Genomic DNA, 22,099 nt, shown 5'->3' with positions numbered 1-22,099 from the left:
TTGTGCCGCCTTGGGTCTCTCAGACCTCTCATATTATATTAAGTTAGTAGAGTTCCCTGTTGGTTCTAGTTCAACGAGGGTTTTTCTTCACGTTTTCCAGTTAACCTCACTTCACAAAAAATTACATCTTAAATTCCAATTAGATCTGACGTAAAAATCTTTAGAACCATGGGCCTCCCCGAAGTTTTTATTTATTCTGTAGAGTTAAGGACGACGAAGAATATGTTTGTTAGCTAGAGCCGATTTTAGGAATTAGCCATTGTTTATTGACTCTGAACATTCATGTTCAATGAAACAATTGTGCTATTTTCAGCAAAATACGTGACAGTCTCACAGGCTCTGCTGCCCATGTCTTTGGATCCAAGTGCACCTTCAATGACTCGGTCTGACTTATTTAAAAAATCGTGCGAAATAAATAGCTCCAGGGAGACTCATCAAACTACTTGTGCGAAGGTAATAGATTCTATTCACGATAGACGCCATGATGGTTTCCGCGAGGCCTCCGCATCGTAATGCAGATTAGTCACGTGGTTCGCGAGCAGGCAAACAATTTCAAATCAAGGTTCATTTTTAACAAGAGTGAAAAACGTCTGCGCATGTTCTGAATCCGTATGCAAATTAGTCAAAACATTTGTGAATTTGACTTTCAAACATGCCTGATATAATATATTGGACTTCACAAATATCATATCATATACAGCCCGATGAATCAGTAACAAACAAACCCATATTTTGTAAAATTTGATTAAATACTGAGTCCCGCCGAGTTCGGTGTTGTATATGAGTAGAGTCCGGTTGGTTCTCTCCTGTGCTTCGAGGGTTTAGAACGATATAACATAGGTTATAATCCATTCTCGTACCCAGAACCCTTATTTCTTACTGCGCATGCTCGCAGTAAAAAATAAGGGCTCTCGGAAAGAGGTTAGTTATAATTACGATAAACGCCATGGTAGTTTTCATATTGCAATGCAAATGAGCCTTTCAGGGAGCCAAATAGACCCCTTGCAGTCCGTTGGAATGAAGCTCAATTTGGAGGACATAACGATAGGTTTCCAATTCTCAGTGAAATTATTTTGTTTTGTCCTCCATCTAAATTGAGCTGCTTTGACGTCACATGCAAGGGGTCTATTGGAAGAAGAAGAGAACCTTCTTAAGAGAACATATTCGATGGATCAAATTCAATGATAATAAAAATGATTCACATGCATGAAGCAGTTAAAATGCATACTAAAGAAAAATGTTTGCGCATGCGTGCATTTCAGCACGTTTTCTAAGAATTTGAAAAGTTTGAGTGAGAAAATAAATGTTTGTTTTCTCCAAGTATACAAAAAAGTTCGAGAGTATACTTTTGCCAGACCAAGCATGAAAGTTCTCGTTCTATGCCGCAGGCCAGAAGAAACGCAGGCTCTTGGTACGAGATTGGATATAAGAGAAAAATAGAACGTTTTCAAGGTTGCGTGCGCAGCCAACTTGAGTTGCCACAAAATTGAAAAACGCAAATTCAGTAAAATTGAGAATCCAGGAGAATAATCAATTTTATGAATTCTTATGAAAATATCGATATAGCATTTCATCATTGCTACGAGCAGGTATAAGAGTGCTGAATATCTATATGTTAACTAATTTTTTAACTTTTAATCTATCATTTCGTGTAACGAAAGCAGCCATTATGTAATTTTATAATACAACTACAATAGCGCAGCGCACTGATTCTAAAAATAGCTTAAAGATTCGGACAAACATTGCATTCTGTTTAACCGCTACGAGGACTATACGAACCGATTTTATTATTTTTAATAACCCATAATAATAATAATAACCCATGTAAACTAAGATCAACTGCGATCGGCTGTGAAAATTATCTGCTGAAAGTAAACTTGTAAGTTTGTTTGTCCGAATTTCGACTTCGTTTTTATGACGTCACGGCTGCGCTGCGCTATTTCCTTGGCTCAATTGACCCAACCCTAGTTTTTTCTAAAGCGTACGCCACTCTAAGGATAGTGCTTTCGTCGAATTTTCTCCCAACGACGAGCATTCCAACGGGAAGTCCCTGGGACAGTCCGACTGGTATTGACACGGCAGGATGGCCGGTGATGTTAAATGGGCAGTTCCCAGAATGTTCTTTCAGTAAATTTAATCGATCTGCAGGACAAGCAACGAGACAATGTTTCAGAGAGGTAGTACAATAACTAGAAGAATATATGACATCGTACGACGTGCGAAAATCAAGGCACGCCTATCAACCCTAATGTCAAATCATCAAATAGAGACAAGAGACCATGGTCTCTTGATAGAGAATATCTCTGTGAGAATTAGCTCAAAATGACTGAAACTTTTGGTGATTATAGTGCGCCATGTCCAACAAAAGTTTCAGTCATTTTGATCTTATTCTCACAGACATATTTGATGTTTTGACCTTTTGCAAGGATCCTGGACTGACGTCATTATTTCGTGTTTTCTATATTGAATATCTCGTTAACGAAAAGAGATGTCAAAAAGAAAGTAGTGACTATTCTTATTTATTTTATAAGGGCTTTCAAATCAGGAAGAGATCCTGTAGGCTTGATAGGCAGTTTAATTAAGTTATTACAATCATAAAAAATCTGCTTTTCTCGCCGAAGCTTTGCGATTTATTAGTTACCTCTTAGTGTAGAAGTGGAGGGTGGAATAGGCTTGGCCTTCATTGGTGTAGTAGGCAGAACGAGGACATCAACGTTTTGTAGTGCCTCGTCGTACTCTTCCTCTAACATTCTTCCCAAGTTCCTTGCCTTACTAAGTAGAAGATATTGGCCTTGATCGTGTAAGTATTTTCCTGTAATGGCCGTCAACTTGGCGTCTTCACTCATTTCATTTGCTCTAGCTTTTATGCCTTTCTGCAAGGCTTGGTGGAGGGATGTAATTTGATAGCTTTTGTCACTTGTACCAATGCCTAAAACGATACGAAATTAGAGATAGATTGATCGTTTTCCTTTTGTGATCTTGCATGGGTCTTTATTCGTCGCTCCACTTCGACCGCCTACATTCCTTTGTAGTTTCTGTTTCCTTGACCTTTCTACCTGAGAATACGTTTTGTCCCAGCGTACCCCAATGAGAATGTTGCTATTTCTCGCACTTAGTTTCCATCCTTGGAATAGTTTTGCTTTCTCTACCCTCTTGAGTATATTTGAGCATATTCATATTTGTTATATTTATTCTTATCTCGCATGCCTCCTTGAGGATATTTTCGTTTTCTTTTATTTCTTCCTAACCTCGGAATGTTTTTTTATTTTTCCCTTGCCCTCCACCCTAAGGACTGATGTCTTTGTCTACTCATCAGTCATCCCTATCTACCAAGGATTCGTTCCCTTCATTAGAGTGATTTTCATATGATCGTGAAAGAATAGGCAAACTAATAGTTAGTAGTAGACTCTAAACCAATGATTTTCTTTTGTTCTTTATCAACTATTACAAACTAAATGGTCTATTTTCTTTCACGGTCATGTGAAAATCATTCTAGGGCCCCGGCATAAGGATGATTCTGTTAGTGATGTCCTTGCATACGATACTTACATTTCCCATTAAAAAGAGATTTCCAAATTCCAAAATCAGAGATTGCTGTAGAAATAGCTACACCTAACATTAACAAAAAGCGAGTAAGTATAGAGTGTGTGCAACCATGCGACTCAAAATTCCTTGAGATATGAATAACAATGAAACAGCCGCCATCTTGGTTGATCTAACAAGAGAAGCTAAAATAGTCATAAAACAGTTACAGGGCTGTAGCCAACGCGGTCTGGTTGGGATAGGCGGCAGTGTATCAGCACGGTTTATTATTATAAAGAAAATATACATTAAAAACCGCGCGCTCCAAAACGTGTTCCAGCTGATAATGGAACATTCGCAGCGGGTGGCTACGGTCCTGACTTCGTAACACCCTTTTTTTTTGATGGCACTTAGAAGAAAAACCGCGGTCTAACGTACCGTCTTTGTGCATTGGCACAGAGATTTCTTTCATTGGAACACCTGTTAGAAGTGCTAGTTGTTGGGCTGCTTGTCTTACCATGTCGTCTACATCGTGCTCCAATTTTTTGTGCTCAAAACCCTCTTTCAAAATACCAACGCGGAGACCAGAAATGCCATCTTTGAGCTGTGGATGATAAATACATCGCTACTTTACAACACGCTCTTTGGTTCGTGTCGTTCTCCGAATAACGAAATCAAGATTCCATAAATAAAGCTATTAATAACCTCTTCAAGCTGTTCACGCTTGAGGTGGTTTGACTGTATAATGCAATAAATCGTTTGCAATTGACCCTGCAAATCGCATTTCCGAGAGATGTAGGGGGGGGGGGGGGGGAGAAGGGCCTTCCCTCGGATCCCCCAGATTAGTCCCCCGCTGTACACTATGCTACGCCATCCATGGTTCTATCAAGAATATAGTTTGAAATTCGACCTTCGGAAATGTCAACCATAACAGCTGGTAAAGTTTTTAAGTTATGTCCAACGCTCTTACAAAAATCACTCTTGTGAAAAGCGCTAGCTCCAAAGATGAATTCTTGTCCGTCAATGATCATTGCATACCTTTTCAGTGTAACAAATGTCTTGATCGACTTGTAACGACTGTCTTGCGTCTCTGCCGCCATCATACCCTGCGATTACCTACGAATAGTACAACATTTAGTGTTTCTGTTGGCCCCCCCCCCCTTTTTTTTTGCCCTTTACATCAACCGTTCCGAAGTTGTGGGTAATACCAGAGCATACCTCGAGTAGAAGCGCAACGTCGTACACAGTTCTTGCCATCGGTCCCAAATGATCGATAGATGGCTCTAAAGAGAATGCTCCAGTATAGGGCACTAAACCGTGAGTTGGCTTAAGACCTACGATACCACAACGACTTGCAGGGATTCTTATAGAACCCCCTTGATCTCCTCCAATCGCCATGTCCACCAAACCCGCCGCTAACTGAAAGGAAATAAAAGCACGTGCTGTGCTTGATGACACTTACTCAGTAAACCCTAACCTAATGTTAATGTCCCTTTTAGAAAATGCTACTTTTTTTTCTCATTCTCGTTTGCTAGCAAAAAATAAAGCTAGTGAAGAATTTCGGATCGTTGATCTTTGAGCCTTAGAGACAAGCAGTTGTTTTGTTTTGTTCGCCTTTAAAAAAAATCAGACTACGTGTCAATTCCTTGCGTATTATTATTGATTATAAAATAACTTATAAATCTCGCGTTTTGATTGGTTGGGAGCGCGTGCTTTATGAGAGCACACAGCACGCGCGCGCACTTTCAGTTGCGTCATTCCTATCTAAAATAACGGTTATTGTAATTTGTATTTTATAAAATAAATAAATAACTTGCTTGCCGTGCTGCGTGGAGTTATAAAGCAATTGGGGGCTGCCAGAACACTTGAGAAGTATCGAGAAGCACTCCGCTACGCGTCGTGCTTCTCCTAGTGCTTGATAACTGCATACAGCACGCGCGTGCGTTTTCATATTTCTTCATTATTAGGGGCTGATCCACGAATTTTCAATCAAAAAGGGAAGTGTGGATTCGAGATACGGATTTTTTTATATGAGTTCAAAGAGGTCAAAACAAATAAGGTCAAAGACGTTCCAAATAAATGAGGTCAAAGAGGTTCCAAAATAATAATACAAAACCAATAAAAGGAGAGCTAGTTTTCTCTGGAATTTAAGTTCAACTGTTTCGGTTTTCCTTACCAAAGCTGCGCATCCTGAGGAAGAACCACCGGTCATCCTTGTCTCATCATGTGGATTCCTAACCGGACCAGTAGCTGAGGTATAACTAGCAGCACTCCAACACAAGTCCTCACAAACTGCTTTACCGACTATAGTGCCACCAGCATCAAGCACCCTTGTCACTACAGAAGCGTCCATTTCTGGAATATAGCCTTCTAAGACTCGTGATCCAATCATCATCGGTACACCTGCTAGGCAGATGCTATCCTTGAGTACTACTGTTCTACCATGGAGCTTCCCTTGCTTGGCACCTTTCACTTCGCACTTCCAGTACCTTCATCAAAAATGTTTTAAGTCATTAAGTTATCGTGTAACCTGGATCTCTGGACTTCTGGACTAGTACGGATCAAAGTTAGGGCACGGCTAACTCACAGGTCGAATTGGAATTCAGTAAATGTATTGAGGAGGGAGGAATTATTCAAACCGGGAGCCAAAAGAAAATTTTTTGAATCAAGGCTCTCCCTAACTCCACTAACTCCACTCACATGAGATGCTAAGTCCAGCAAACAATCGAACCATCGCGTCAGTCTCCCTATTTTAACAATCCTGGACTGTGGACTTGCTATCGCGTGTTGCACATACAGTATTAGGATTTTGCGGGCTTACATCTGAATAATAATAATATATTTATAATAATAATATATTTATAACGCGCATATTTCGAATATATATATATACCCCTTCCGAGAAACTTTGTCACCCGTGAAGCGAAAAGCGTATAAACTAGTGGCGCGGGGAGTCATGGGATAGTTTATATTTGACCACGTGCACACCAACACATGGGTCGAAGCAATCATGCCGCGAGCATTAAGTGACGATTTACGGATGAGAAGGGTACTGCTATATGGTTTAAACCACAGTAAAGGTGACATTGCTGTTCGCTTTGGCATGTCTTCAAGGTCCGTGTTACGCTTCGCCCGACGATATTACGAGAGACCGAGATGTTTGTGCTGACAAACCAGGAAGAAGCTGGAAGACCTGCTGGTTCGTATTCGCTATCGCAACAAGAACAAGCCGTTTTGATGCAAGAATTGTTAGGACACCCAGAAAAAACTCTATCTGAGCTCCGTAGACACGTTGAAGGAGTATGTGGTGCCAGGCTTCCTGTTTCTACTTTACACGACTATTTCAGAAGAAATGGCATCACACGCGAAATGGTAATATTAAGTGTTAAATGCATTCTTGTAAGCCGATGAGAAATCTGTAATCATGAATGTTGTATTCGAAGATTGCTGCAATTTTTCATTCAACACATTTCACTTTCGGTGTTTATAGCTCAAAAGAATTCCTTATCAAAGATGCGAAGAAGATCGAATAAAATATTGGTCTGTGGTATCACAATTCAATCCTGCGATGTTTGTGTTCCTTGACGAGTGTGGATTTGTAAGTTCTCTTTTCAGAAACTCATTTTGTTATACCTTTTTAACTGATCTCCGCACTGGGTTTGTCACACTGACAGAGATTATAACAAATGTTTCTGCATTACATGATAAACGAATTTCGAGACGCTTTGGATACAGTTTTCGAGGCTATCGAGCTCAAACGCAAAGATGGTATGGCAATTGGGGTCCCAGGATTACTGCTATCCCTGTCATCTGCACGGAAGGAATAATAGACTTCAGTATCCGCCGCGGGAATACCAATGAAGAGAAATTTCTTGAATTTGTGAATGAAAACCTTATTCCTAATCTACAGCCGTTTGATGGGATTAATCCTCGCTCTGTGGTCGTAATGGGTGAGCACTCACCTCACATCAGATTTTGTTAGTATTTTATTACAACGCACTAAATTAATGAAGACAATTGCATTATATTCATTACAGATACTGCTAAAATTCACCGCTGTCGTCGTGTAGTTCAAGCTATAAATGCTAGTGGCGCTCTTGTGGTATTCTTGCCATCTTACAGTCCTGACTTCAATCCATGTGAGAACGTTTTCTCTCAAGCAAAGAGTTGGATTCGAGGAAGTGATGTTGTGTGGCAAGTGTGTCGTGATGATCCAGAGGAAATGGTGTTTGAAGCCTTCATGCAAATCTCTGATGCAAACATTAGAAACTATCTAAGATTTACAGATTACTTGTAAAGCCCTCCGTGCACTTATTTGCAAATGACAAATAAGCATGTAAATGATACTCAGCAACAAACAAAACAACCATAAAGCATTTTACATTATTGTCAAATAATAATTAAAGTTTCTTAAGATCTTCTAACATCTTCTTCTTCTGTTCCTCAAACTCATCATTGCTAAGTACATTGGCATCTTTAAGGTTCTTCAACTCCACAAGCTGTTGAAGAATCATCCCTCGAGCTTTAATCTACAGAGCAAACAGAATTCCACTGCTTAATTTTTTAACCATGTTACGTGTCAAATAACTTTCCTTCTAAACGCAATTTCAAGAGGACTTCACACCTTTGTTTCATTTGGTTCCATGGCGGAATCCACTTGTGTTCTAGCCGACTGAAGTGAGGTAGAACTACTAGTTGAAGTCGTGGTCACAATGGGAGTCATATTAGATGTAGAAGGAACTGCACCTGTAGGCTCTAGTGCAAAAAAGCAGCATTCGGAGGTACGGTGTCTTCGCGGTGACTCCCATTTACCTATAAAAACCATTATCACAATCGTCAATGTTTTGCTTAGGTTCGAAAAGCAGTAATAACCCAAACCATTGTTGATCCCGTGTAGAGGATTATATCTCCGCTTTGTGACTTTTATTGCAGTTTTAATAAGGAAGAAACCCCCAAATTTCCAAAATTACCAGAGTCGTTTACATGTGCGATTGAAAGATCGCTGCAAACTACCACACATTTTATTGTGTAGTGGATAAGAAAACCTAACTTTTTATCTTACATTATGAAAACTGCTCTACAATTTATCGATCCAGTCTAACTTACCAACATTCTAGCCCAACACTTCAGTTTAAAATCGCTAAGAACTGATCCATGTGTTCACGTAGCCTCGACAAATAGTTATTGAAAAGGCCCTTGTCTTCTTCGACGGAATCATTTTCTACAAATTTAAAGACAAACATTCAATTCAGAATACACCGACTGATACTGAATACTGTAAACATAGCAATGGAACATTTTATTAAAACCCGTAACATAGGTCAGATCATAACGAACTTGTTAGAAAAGAAGTGGCATTTTATAATTTATTCGTTTTTATCGGATTCCCTTCAAATATTCACGTGCGCCATGCACAAACGATTCTAAAATTTAAAACCTTACTAACAAAATTATCACAGTCCAATTTTAAGCTTTACAAAAGAAAAAATACAGACAGATAGCTAGCATAAAGGTATTTATCCATTTTAAATTGTATCACGTTTTAGTGCTCAGTAACTTACTCTTCTTCTTGTTTTTTGACGCCTTGAAATCAAGACACATGACTTGGTCCTCGTCCACAGTCTCTCGTTTCTTTGGCAAACTTGTTTTTTCGAAATGCGTATGTGGCTTCAACCAAAATGTGACATAGTTTAGGCTTTCAGCTAAATAGGCCTCTCTTAGGTGTTCCTCTGTACAAATGGTCAGTTTTCTTCCTCTCGTGCCATAATAACCAAGGTCAAAACTGCTGATGTCCTTTGCTGGGCTTATTTCTTCAGCGTGTTTTTTCACTAAATAGCTTTTAAACTCTTGGACAGTTTTGAATATTGGTACTTCTTTCAAAGAGAACATGGAACATTGATTTTTGTTCTCGTGCTTATACACTTTAAGCATTACGTTAATGCGTACTGCGTCGGCCATAATGGCTCTTTTAAAAATCCCGCGTCAAACAAACTCCCGCGTCAAGCAAGTTTCCCGTGCCAAGAAAGCTTCTGCATCATGCATGGTTTATTTGAACGCATTTCCCATGAACCTCCGCGCCACTAGTTCATACGCTTTACGCTTCACGGGTGACAAAGTTTCTCGGAAGGGGTGTATATATATATCGATCCAAAGAAATTGAAGAATTTCAATTCATGGACTTGGCATCACGCTTGAGTAGAGCTTTTAAACTCTAAAAACCCTTAAAAGGGTTCAGTACAGTCCTCCACATTCGAATTCCCCAGCGGAGTCTCCCCCCCCCCCCCCCCCCTAAGTAAAACCGAATGCACTATGAGATTCCTGTTCCTGTAAGCTAGCTGCGCCTTGCCTTAGATTAACCCAAAGGTTGTTTCAGATTTTGATAAAATTGAACTTTGAGGGAGGGACCTAAGGTGGCTAGAATTATTGCTTAATCGGATCACCATGCGCGCTTCCAGGATATAGTATTTTGCATTGAAAAACGAATGGAAGAGAAAGGCAAACAGTTCAGTATAAAGAAAAGGATTATAGGAAAGAAGAAAAAAAGTAAGAAAATACTTTACCAGGCATTAAAAGGATTCTCATTGGCTGCAGGACGATATCCAGGGTCACGCGGATACTTGACAGGCAGCTTTGGGTCGGGTAACTCACGAAGTCGCTCGTATGAACTCGACAAAGATGAAGCAATTTGTTCTGAGAATTTAATCAGAACAAAAGCATCAATCACTTAGCACGAAGTGATTGTATTTACTTTAACGAAACGTGGTTAAGTTAGGCAAATGATATATTCAATTAGGGGGTAGTGGGTACTTATGGATGGAGGATGGTTTTTTGGGATCTTAGTCTTAGGGTATACGGTCTTTTTTAATATCGTCATGAACAGGCTAATCAGTCTTGAACATAGATTCAAGGTGATCTGAGCAAGGGCACTAGGACACCGAACGTGGTTGGATTTCTAAAGTTTATTTTCCCTCTCAATTATTTGAATTAAATTAAACGTATATACTTGTTTACTTATCTTGCGTCCGTGTTCCTTCGCTGTTATAAATGTAGACGTTTTCTTCCAAAGGTCAAATGGTTTGAATAGCCGATGAGCGTTACTTCTTTACTAGTAACGGCCGTTCCGTACTTGGCTCTGTTTGTACCAACAACAACAACGCGACCACCAAAAAGAAAAAAAAAACTCTAAGACGGTTGAATATTACTGACGTAAGGAGCATCGCGTGGTCGCGTTGTTGTTGTTGGCACGAACAGAGTCAAGTACGGAGCGGCCGTTACTAGTAAAGAAGTAACGCTTATCAAACCATTTGACCTTTGGAAGAAAACGTCTGCATTATTATAACAGCAAAGGGACACGGACGCAAGATTGGGAAACAAGTATATACGTTTAATTAATTCAAATAATCGAAAGGAAAAAAATCTTTAGGAATCCAACCACGTTCGGAGTCCTAGTGCCCTTGATCTGAGGAAAAGCGATTAACCAATGAAATCGTGAATCGTATTTTCCGAAAAAGAATCAATCGAATTCTTCTTTGTGCCGGCATAATCTAAGTACACAGGGCGAAATAGGTACTTTTTTTCAAAGGTCGGCTAAGATTTTTGGACTTTATTTCACATTTTGACGATTTTATTGAGGTTTAAGTACCGCCATACTTTTCTCAGTTTTAATACAATGTGACACCACAGAAACCTAGCTTGGGCTTCCTGTGGTATGAGGAGCTTCTGGGTGCGAGAATCATATCGGGCCAATAGTTACAAGAGGCAAGATGGAAATTTACCCCAAAAATCATATTGCCAGCTTTTTTATTTCAAAATAAACTTGCGTCCGACAAGTCCCACTCTTCAGACTTCCCGGACACGATATTACACGAGGGTTCGCTATTTTCTTTTAGGATTTCACTGAGATATAATCCGAAGATCGCCCAAAATTAAAAGAAGATTCGTATTTCTCATTTTATAGGAGGTTCGTTTGCTGTCCGCCTATACTTTTATCCGATTTTTGTTTTTCGCAGTATCTAATAAAAGAATAAACTGAAATTTCTCACCTTGATAAACATGAAGCTCATCTTCGTTAAGTTGGAACCCCAGACACTTTGATATGCGTTCAATTTCTTTCGATGATGGAGGATTGTACTTTTGAAACTCTAAGGTGCTCGGATTGACAGCCATCCTAAACTGAAAAATAGTGCTAGCACCGACTGAAACTTCTCCGCGACAAAATCGAACAGAAATCGAACTTCCATATAGTCTCAGCCGCTATTAGTGTAGTCACGCCATATTGCGCCATTATATAAAATAGATTCTGATTGGCTGTTAGCCATTACTCATTCTAACGTGAACTCCCATTGGATAACACTATCAAACCGGATGTGATCTTCACCGGATGTTTAGTGTAACACGAGCGAGTGCGGTGTTTTCCTTGATAATCTTCAAGTAGAATGATTACCCTTCCCAAAATAACACCAAAAGTTTGCAATTTGTGCCATCGATTCATCGCAAAAGATTATGAAGTTTTTCTTTTAAATGGAAAACAAAAATTCAACCCTATTTTAGAAGTGCAAACACTATAACTTGAAGTACGACGAGCGAGTTCATGTGCCGTCAGTGCATTGACAAGCTTCTTCGACGTCGGTATCATTTCCGATAGCTACAGACAGTATTCCTAAATTACTTAGGGAAGAAACTTGGTCTTCCATTATAGATTTTAATGGAGATATGACTACTAACACGCAACTTCCACGAGGTCTTTCATAGAGCATCAGATACGATAGGTAAACACTAGCGACTTTCCGTAGCCCGTTGGCAAGTTTACGAACACTTTTCCCTTTTAAAGAATGCTTTGGTGGAATCTTGTTGCTCTTGAAAAATATTTTCTATTTCAAACTGATTCTTTACTTCTAAAAACGCTCTAGTCCAAAGATCTTCATCAAAAGAAAACACCATTTTGCAAACTAGGACGCTTTGCTCATCCACATCCGTTTTGATAGTGTTATCCAATGGAAGTTCACGTTAGAATGAGCAATGGCCAACAGCCAATCAGAATCTATTATATATAATCGCGCAATTTGCGCGGGGTCTAGAACAAGCTTTCTGACGATGTTTCGCAGACGGTATTTACGAAGAAAATTCCGGATGTGACGCAGCTAGCGAATCCCGGACTGATTTTGGATTTTCGCTGGAGGTGATTATCGTGTGATAGTGTGAGTTTCTCCACCAATCAGCGCGCGAGATTTTCTATAATCTCCTGCGTATTTTTACTAAAAGTCCATAACCTGTAGATCCCCTCCCCCTCAAGAAAACGATATTTCTTATATCTATGGGAGCCACCTCTACTGAGTCTCGGTGTTCTCTCCTGTTTATCTAAGCTTTGATTTTCAAACCGGGAAGGGCTCTTTATTATTACCCCCTGCTCCCGAAAATCTTCGACTGCCTTCGGGAGAACGTCGGCAATCTCCTTCGTCTCGAAGTCCCATGCACCCTCCCTTCCCTACGTATAATTTTGTCACACACTGTTATTTGCCAGGCTACTAAGTTAAACAGTTCGGAAAAACTGAAAAGCATACGATTGTTGCTGCCATTTTTCTCCTTTTTTAGGAGTTTTTCCAGCGATAATGGCGGTAAATTTTTATTTACTTATAAATAGTGATCTTTATTGAACACATACTATCTTTCTGAACCATTGTTGTTGTCTTTTATTCCTGTTAATTTACGATTTTTTTTGGCTGTTCACAGAGCATCGATACCTCAATCACACATGCTTCGTCTTTGGAAAACTTCCTCGAATGTAAGCACCGTTTTACTCAACCACTATCTTAAGTTTATTCTTGAAAAGATTTTTATTACAAGACTGTTTCGATCTTGTTTTAGTCACAGAATGTTTGCCTGACGACATCCAAAGAAGTATTACCCAGATGAGAGAACTTGATCGCCAATACCAAGGTACGTTTACAGTGATTTGGAAATATTTCTCAGTCAGTTTACAACAGTAAACTCACAACAAGAGATTTATTAACGTTTAGTGTAGTAATTGAGTGTAGAATTAAAAGCAGGGATATATTAACTTGATTTTACTAATTTTGTGAATGCTTTAAGATGGGTCAACGGAAGTGTGGATAAGATAATTTTTCCTATACTTTAGCATACATGTAGGGAAAGAAATCTGTAAACGCAAATTCTGCTCAGTTCCGGTAATTAATCGTGGACGGATTTAGATTGGAAATCTGAAGACCGATTAAAACAGAAGATGAGATCGTTACAAATTCTTCCCAACTGAGAGTACTTTCGAAGGAGATCGAATCCAATGATTGACTTATGCACCTGTCATCAGCTTCCACGAGGGGAGGGGACCCCGGGCAAATGTGGGGACTTTGCTTTGAGACTAGAGGAAAGCTATCTGTATTTCCCCAGATATGGGGCAAGGTTCTTAGAAAATACCCCTATATTCCACCAGCCCCTGGGGCAAAATTGTTATGGAGTTGAAATAACAGATCACAAAAGTAACACAAAACAGTAGAGTGCACACACTAAATCCATAAAACAAACTGGAGACAAGATCTTAGTAACATGTATAGCAAATAGAGTATTTGATAATATCTTAACTTTCTACAAACTCTTACTGAAATACTAAATCAGCATCTGTCTCTAGCTTTCACTTGCTGCTACAGTTACAGTAACTTGACCTTCAGTATCCGCCATTTTGTGCATGACTAGTTTTTAGTTTACGAGCGGCGTAGGTTAACACAGCAACCCCAATGCCATTAAATCGAAGTCAAAATAAAACTCAAACAAAAAACGATGTTTATGCCTCCGCTTGCTTTTTTAGACCTTTAGAGTCCAATACTTTATTGAAAACAGCTCTTTACAAAGAACTCTAATGCTTCAAGGGGGTTTCAGAACATTTTATCTATCTACCACTATTCCCCCAGGTACTGGGGCAAGGATTTAAGGCTAAGTCCCCACTTTCCCCCACATTTCCCCAAGTCTAGCCCGGGGTCCCCCCCCTCATGGAAGCCGATGACAAGTGCATTATAATATTTTTTTAGCAACTGCATACCAGCTGCATTGTGTATTGTATATAGACATACAGTATTTCTAGGTCCTTTTCAACCTAAGCTTGCATATAGTCCTTACCTTTTTTATTTATATTTTATAATAAATAATAAGTAATGGTATAGATAGTAGTAATTGTTGATCAACTATTAAAGTGTTAACCTGAACATTTGGGGTGAGGTGGGGTACAGTATGTCATTTTGGAACAAAAAATTTGCTCATTCATCTACACATATACATGTAACTGAAAAGAAATGCCAAATGCAAAGAGTCAAATGTGTGATGAAAACGTTACCCTTAGAAATCTTTTTTATTCATTTTTGCTAAAAAAAGAGTGGTCATGCTACCTTGTTGCATTAATGCAGGAGAAAGAATCATTAAGCACTAATATTCCACCCTGGGTGCAAAAAATTCTCTTAGTTGCACAAAGTAGATGCTCTTTACCCATTGCAGGAAAGAAAACTTGTATGCATGTTAAGTACTTAGAGTGGGCAACATTCATCCTGCAACTTGAAAGGCTTTACTATTTAACAAAAAAAGAGCTTTTTCTGTGCTCTGTTCAGTAATAAAGCATGCAGGAATTGACGTAAGCATGAAAGAAGTGTAAGGAGAAGCATAAAGCCTAGGCAAGTGCTTCTCACACTTATTGAGTGCTTACAGTGCTTCCTAAGAGCTTTATTAATGAACAGAGCATGGAGAAAGCCATTTTATTCGTTTTATTATATAGATATTAATTTTATTTCTGTATTGAATTTATTTATGCAAAAAGAAAGAACGTTGCAGGATTTAGCAGCACTTTGCGTGTGCGGATGGCGTATGCACTGTGCTCTGTTCACTAATAAAGCACAGTTTTCAACAACTAAGCGTGCGTGTGTGTGTGCTATCCTAACTACGTAATAATGCAAGTTATGCAGTCATACTTTGTTGCTTGTATTAAACTACACCTTAAAGACGTAGTTTATTCTTCCAAGTTTGCTGCCACTTTCGAGAGAGATAATTGAGAAGCTTTTCTTTGGCTATTTGCAGAGCGACTGAAAGAAATAGAAAGATTGATGAATTCTTATCAAAAAGAAAGAGACTCGGCAATGAAGAGAAAGTATTTAATTCAAATCCAGAGACGGTTGGTAAAAAGCCAGGAATATGGTGATGAGAAACTACAGCTAGTTGGACACATCATGGAAGTGGTAAGATATGTTGCAGTAGTTATCAATTTTTTTTCTTATTATACCTTTAGAGTGCATTGATTCTTAGAAAGACATTTGCAATTTTCAGCAGTCAGTGTCTGTATGCTGTGTATCGAAACCACATTTTATCTTGTCTAGCATAGCAACAGTAACTAGGGGAGGTCGAATAATGGATGCAAAATCAGTGTATTCCTGTAAAAACAAACTAATAATGGTATCATACATTGTTTACCAAGGTTGAAAATAGAAGTCGGCAAGTAGAAATTGACATGGAACACTTGGATACTTATCGTAATGATGATATGCCAACACAAATTATCAAGCATGAAGTTCCAGGTAAAAATAAATACCAGTATCACGGCAATACATTAAAACAAATAGAATAAAATATTTAAACAACTTGAAGCAATTATTATTTGATTGAAGTGCAAGGAAAGCATTTATTTGTCAAAAATTAAATAAATGTTTCACTTCTTATTGCTGTAGATGACTTTAGTGGTTTCACTTGCTACGTAGGTTGCCTTTCCAGGATTCTTTTGCTATGTTACGTGAACGGCTGTGGATACAGCACATGGATCATTGGTTGTCAACATGCCATTCATGGGGAAAATTTCACAAAATTTATTATAGTATTAGTTAAAATTAGCCCTTGATGACCAACATGTGGTTAACAAAAGTCTATACTTGGCATTTTACAAATTTATATTAAGTGCTGTACAGGATTGAGAATTTTATATCAACTCATCTTGATAAAATGAACTTTTGTTTCTCTCGTTAGTGTCAATGATTGAAGATATTCCAGTAATAAAAACAGAAAAGACAAAACGTAAGTCCTATAGTATACTCCTGAGCTGCTAATCAGGAATATCACTCTTTTAATTTGCTGTATCCTAGGGCTCTAAATAGAAAAGAAATTGTAGCCTGCTATAGTAGATAAAGGAAGTCATTTCAGTAAATATTGCATGCCATTTTACTATTAATTTGACAGCACATTGTTATTTTCTCCTGCCAAACCTGAAATTTGGCCTGCCCTATGGCAGGGCACTACACTGTATTTCGAACCCTATATCCCAATCGATTGGCTCAAGGGATGATTTACAGTATGAATACAGTATGCAAGTGTTCATGGCTTGAGAGTCCTTGACCACTGTAAACCCTATGATTCTTGTCACATGATTAGATTTTATTCATCTGATATTATGGTGGAGGAAACAGTAAAATCTGTTTGGCTAATTTTGGAACAAATCAGGTATCTTTTATGTTCAGTTGGGTTCCAGAGACTTTGTACAGTAGGACTAAAAATACTAATATTTTTAAAAGAAAATTAAACAGCTTCTCTTTGGTTATTTAAATAAATATGGCTATGATGTTGAAATCTCCAATCTTTTTTCCTCTAAATAAAGTAGTACACGATATAATAATTTCATTATTTGTTCTAAAGTCAATATTTCCTTCTTATATGCTATTAATTTATTTTCTTGTGTGTAAACATTTAAATTTTTTTCTTCTTCTTTTCTTCTGTTAAACACAAACCCGCCCAGACTAGCTTAGCTATTTGCGGGGGAGTGTATTTTATTTAACTATAGTAATTTATCTTTAGAAATTTATAAATTGTAATTGTAATTGTAATTTATAAATTAATCTGTTGGAAAAACTATTCTTAAAATGTTCAGTGCTAACCGCAGGTATAGTGGTACTTGACCTTCTTAAATATTATATGAACTAATTTTGGCAATAGGCATTAATATTTTTAAAGGATCGTTATCAACTTTCTTAATCTTGGCTAAGATATAGTAAGTGTGGTGACTACTGTACTGTACCTGTGGAAGTCATCTGTGGATTTGTTAACATTCATGTGTGCTGTACTGTATAGTCATACTGTTTTATTTTGATCTCAGGGAACAGACGGCAAAGAAATCATGATAAGCATGATTCTGAGACAGGAGGAGGATCATCAGGAGGGGCTGATAACCAAAAACCAGTCAAGAAGAAGGCTAAAGTCAGCAGAAAGTTAGTATCATGGAGCAGATTTCCTTTAGCTAATGTAATCAACTCACACACCCATTTGTTTACAGAAAATGCAGATCTAAATTCAATATACAGCCTGTAAGGGTGTAATGTTTTCCAGTATCAGGCCCTGTTTCATTCCCTAAAGTACCATGTCTTGGAAGACACATTAATTAAATATATGGATGCATTTGAGACAAAGAAATTTCCTAGATTTCTATGGGGTCGGAAATGTAAAATTATTAATGTCTATATGCTAAGGAGGTCTATTAAGAAAAATTCAGTGAACTCAAATATATTCTATTTTGATGGCACAATACTATAATATTTATCACACAGTATCTAAAACTCTACATTACATTGATATCAACACAGTCCATATGTTAAATACCAGTCTTTTCGATACGTGCCAGTTTTGATACACTGACAGTGTTTAGGTTGTTTCAATACCTGAGTACAGTATTGTCGTTTTGATACACATCGTATAGTCCATTTGATACATGTTGGTATCAAAGTCAAAGCGCATAATTGAAGAAATAAATGTCAAGAAATGTCAATCTTGTGATTGAAATTTAACTTTCCATTAAAAAAACTGGTCCTTTATTTATCAAAAGTTGATCGGCAATCAATGTCATTGATGGGTGTAACAATAATCGTTTCTTAGAAGTAAGTCTTGGCAGTTTCATCCATGGTATTCTATAAAGACAGTTTCCAAGTCTGCACAAGTCAAAAGCTTGGTCTAATGTCTTGATTTTTTGATTTTTTTCATTTGTTGTAGAAAAGCCAAGAATCAAAATTCACCCCAGCCTGATATCCCAATTGACCCTAATGAACCTACGTACTGTTTATGTAAACAGGTGAGTTACTGTATGCTCTGTTTCCCAAATGGAGCCTTTCTTACTTGTCCAGTAGAGATTTCTTCTATTATCTAGTATTGTACATGTAAGTTTGTAAACAGGAGATCTTCTGTTGCATTTACATAACACAATCAGAAGATATAACTAGCTAAAAACTAGTATGAGCTGCGTCAGTGTTTCTAATGAAACAGTAATACACCGTGAATACACGGTGTATAATTTACCTTTTTATCATTACTCAGTGTTAACACAATCAGAGTGGAATTAATGTAACACTTGGTCAAGGGGGTCCAATTGCCCTATTTCACTATATTTTTTAAACGCAAAGGATCATGGTCGTTGGAGAAGGTCAAATCGACACAAATTCACCGAAAATTGTTCTAAAACCGTATCAATCCATGAAGAGAAGAAAAATAGCCAGCAAATGCTCAGAATATTTTTTAGTTCACATTAACACACATTATATCTGAAAACCAGGCCATTTTAGATTAAACTGTTTCGCTAGGAGCAAATTTTGTTGAATTTACTATTGGGTTTGGCGATTCTATCCCCCACATAAACAAGCAGTGACGCCATACTGAAATAGGGCAATAAGCCTGAAGCGAGATGACGTTTTACCCCCGTACTCCCTTCACACAGTGCTTTTGTCTTTAATTATAACTATTGTTCCTGTGTTCTCTAAGAAATCAAAAATTTTAATATGAAAGAATGTTAAAAACTATTATGGTATAGAGTTGGGGGGTAAAACGTCATCTCGCTTCAGGCTTATTGTAACTGAATTTACTGAGGCCAGAGGAATAGAACTTTCCAGTTTGAGCAACCATGAAACAAAATTGCTCTTATTTGAGGTTGGACTTGATTTTTACATATATGTAATTTTACTGTCTTTTTTTTCACGTTAATCTTTTAATTGCAGCCATGGTTTTCTGTGCGCAAGAAACACATGTTTTATTCTTCTTCTAACTGTTTCTTGTTTATGGATAGGTTTCATTCGGGGAAATGATTGGATGTGACAACGACAATGTAAGTTAATAAAGAAAGGAGTTTAAAAAATACTTTGTTGTACAGTATGTGGGCCTACAGTAACAACATTTTCTTTTGGGGTATTGTTATGTAAATTGTCAACCCGAAATAAAGCAGTGACAAATTCTACTGTTAAAAAATGGCTGACACATTAACATCACAATCATGGTAATGTTTATAAACATTATATTTAGAGTACGTATACTTTACCTACAATAAGAGATGCATGAATCCAAATTAATTGATGCACATGTACATTCTACTTTCTGACATTTTCTCTAGTACTTAACTGCAAACTTTTCAATGAAGCAAATGAAGTATCTGTATGCGACAGGTCAAAATTTTGAACATTAATCTTATTGGTTGTTTCTGTTCCTCAGTGTCCAATAGAGTGGTTCCATTTCCAGTGCGTTGGACTCACTAACAAGCCAAAAGGAAAATGGTAAGTGCATGGTAGAAGCAGAGCAAATTGCTTGTCTTGAAAAACTTTCTATCTTATACATCTAGCATATTTCATGCTTTTTGTGTCTTCTTGAGGGAAATCAGGGTATCAAAGGAGTACTACACTTGTCTCTCACCTCTGGGATTAGGGTTTGTTCCTGGACTCAGCATCACATGTCAGCAGAGTTAATGTCAGAGATCTCTATATTGATGTGAAGGTTTTTTTACTGGGTTTTCCTGTTTTCCTTCTTTTCCAAAACCAATCAAACTAAATTTTGATTCAATTTATGAGTTAGCCTTGCTCTGTCTTTGCTCAGCCAAGATGTTGTTTCAGGGTTCTATCTGTTAAGTTAACCCTACCTTGTCTTTGCTCAGCCCAGATGTTGTTTCAGGGTTCTATCTGTTAAGTTAACCCTGCCTTGTCTTTGCTCAGCCCAGATGTTGTTTCAGAGTTCTATCTGTTAAGTTAACCCTGCCTTGTTTTTGCTCAGCCCAGATATTGTTCCAGGGTTCTATCTGATAAGTTAACCCTGCCTTGTCTTTTCTCAGCCCAGATGTTGTTTCAAAATGCAAAAATTTAAAGAATAACAGTATTGTTCCTTTTGTAAAAGGGTTATTCTTCAGGGGCGTAGTGAAAATGGGTGGGGCAAGGCCCCCTTCCTCCCCCAAAAAGCCATACACTTTCCTTTTTTCTTTGTGAAATGTTAATGAGGTTCAAATTTCTATTTATTTAATAGTTTTTTCTTTTGATATGACTCTAAGTTTTGCACCTTATCTGGGTGGGAAATCATTCATTGTCCTCCATATAGTTGAGATCTCACTTCGCTCCTCTCACTCTTACTATGTTTATAATAAGTTAAAGATCAGTATTTGGATATGTATGTTTGTTTTTTTGGCATTTAGGTACTGTCCAAAGTGTACTCCCCAAGACCGAAAAAGAGAAAGAAATTATCCCAGATAAGTCAGATAGTTGTGGTGTGGTTTGATATCTAAGCTTTACGTGTACATTGATATGAAGCTTCAAGTAGAAGACGTTTAGTAAAACCTATTCGGATAATATTACCAATCACTCTTTGTCCAAAGAAACAATCCAAGACACGTGTCTGGTGTATTGGTGCGGAGTCAGACAGTACAGTGGCAGATCCAGAACGATTTCAAGGGGGTGACTGTTACTTAGAAAGGCAGCACATAGCATCCTTTTTAGGTCTTACTTTATCCTTAATTCTTTTTTTTTTTTTTTTTCAATCCAAAGAGTCGACTAATCGACTAGTCAACCGATTCACCTCCATCTGGATCTGCCCTTGCAGTGTAAGACATGCAGTTTTAGTTAACTACTTAAACAGTCTTAACGACCTTTCGGACTCAATAATGATAAGTGTACTCCAAGGAAAAATTGATCATAAATTCAGTTTTGCAGTTGGAGACATTTTGTGGTGTATCTGCACATTTTTCGCTGAAAAAGATTCTTAAACGGAAATAACAGTATATAAAAAGTAATGTTGCAACTTCAGTAGACAGTTTTTACTTGTAAAATGTTAAAATACTAACAATAATAATATAATAATCCAAGATAAACCTTAGTTTGTTATGATTATCTAGTTCATTACCAACTTCAATATAGCAAAGATGTAAACCTTTTTTTCAATTTAAAGTGAAATATTATGATGCTATTGAGAGACATTCTCTTTGTGTAAATTTATTTATTTTATTTTCAATAGTTGAAACTGATAGTATATTAAAAAGTAGAGTGATAATAACTAGTGGCTACTAGTTGGGACTCCGTTGGTGTGTTGAATACGACAAGTGAGTAAGAATAACTAGTGGTTACTAGATGGGACTGTGTTGGTGTGTTGAATACGACAAGTGAATAAGAATGACTACTACTAGTGACTACTGGTTACTAGTTGGGACTGTGTTGGTGTGTTAAATACAACAAGTGTATAAGAACAACTAGTGGTTACTAGATGGGACTGTGATGGTTTGTTGAATACAAAAAGTAAATATGATAAAGGCCTTGTT

The 22,099-nt window shown here is 37.7% G+C and overlaps 2 protein-coding genes across 2 annotated transcripts; one reads left to right on the top strand and one right to left on the bottom strand.

Moving 5' to 3' along the window:
* Window positions 1-225: 225 nt before the first annotated feature.
* LOC116307102 (uncharacterized) lies at window positions 226-11,787 on the bottom strand. The gene is made up of 9 exons (XM_031717250.2): window positions 11,565-11,787; window positions 10,083-10,212; window positions 5,699-6,011; window positions 4,741-4,941; window positions 4,561-4,638; window positions 3,961-4,126; window positions 3,550-3,612; window positions 2,642-2,929; window positions 226-2,142 (listed from the first exon to the last, which is right to left on the bottom strand). The coding sequence occupies exons 1-9, from the start codon at window positions 11,686-11,688 to the stop codon at window positions 1,937-1,939; spliced, it is 1,569 nt and encodes a 522-aa protein (XP_031573110.1). The 5' UTR covers window positions 11,689-11,787; the 3' UTR covers window positions 226-1,936.
* Window positions 11,788-13,052: 1,265 nt separating this feature from the next.
* LOC116307120 (inhibitor of growth protein 1) lies at window positions 13,053-21,499 on the top strand. The gene is made up of 11 exons (XM_031717270.2): window positions 13,053-13,136; window positions 13,252-13,303; window positions 13,387-13,458; window positions 15,595-15,752; window positions 15,989-16,088; window positions 16,531-16,578; window positions 17,651-17,762; window positions 18,538-18,616; window positions 19,601-19,639; window positions 20,020-20,081; window positions 20,984-21,499. Exons 1-11 carry the CDS (start codon window positions 13,131-13,133, stop codon window positions 21,039-21,041), a joined length of 786 nt encoding a protein of 261 aa, XP_031573130.1. The 5' UTR covers window positions 13,053-13,130; the 3' UTR covers window positions 21,042-21,499.
* The last annotated feature ends 600 nt before the right edge of the window (window positions 21,500-22,099 follow it).

The sequence above is a fragment of the Actinia tenebrosa genome, unplaced genomic scaffold (assembly GCF_029948245.1).
Source record: "Actinia tenebrosa isolate PJP-AT-01 unplaced genomic scaffold, QUT_ActTen_1.0 PGA_scaffold4__44_contigs__length_22323623, whole genome shotgun sequence".
In the NCBI taxonomy this organism is placed as follows: Eukaryota; Metazoa; Cnidaria; class Anthozoa; order Actiniaria; family Actiniidae; genus Actinia; species Actinia tenebrosa.
This window is presented reverse-complemented; position numbering and strand designations above follow the sequence as displayed.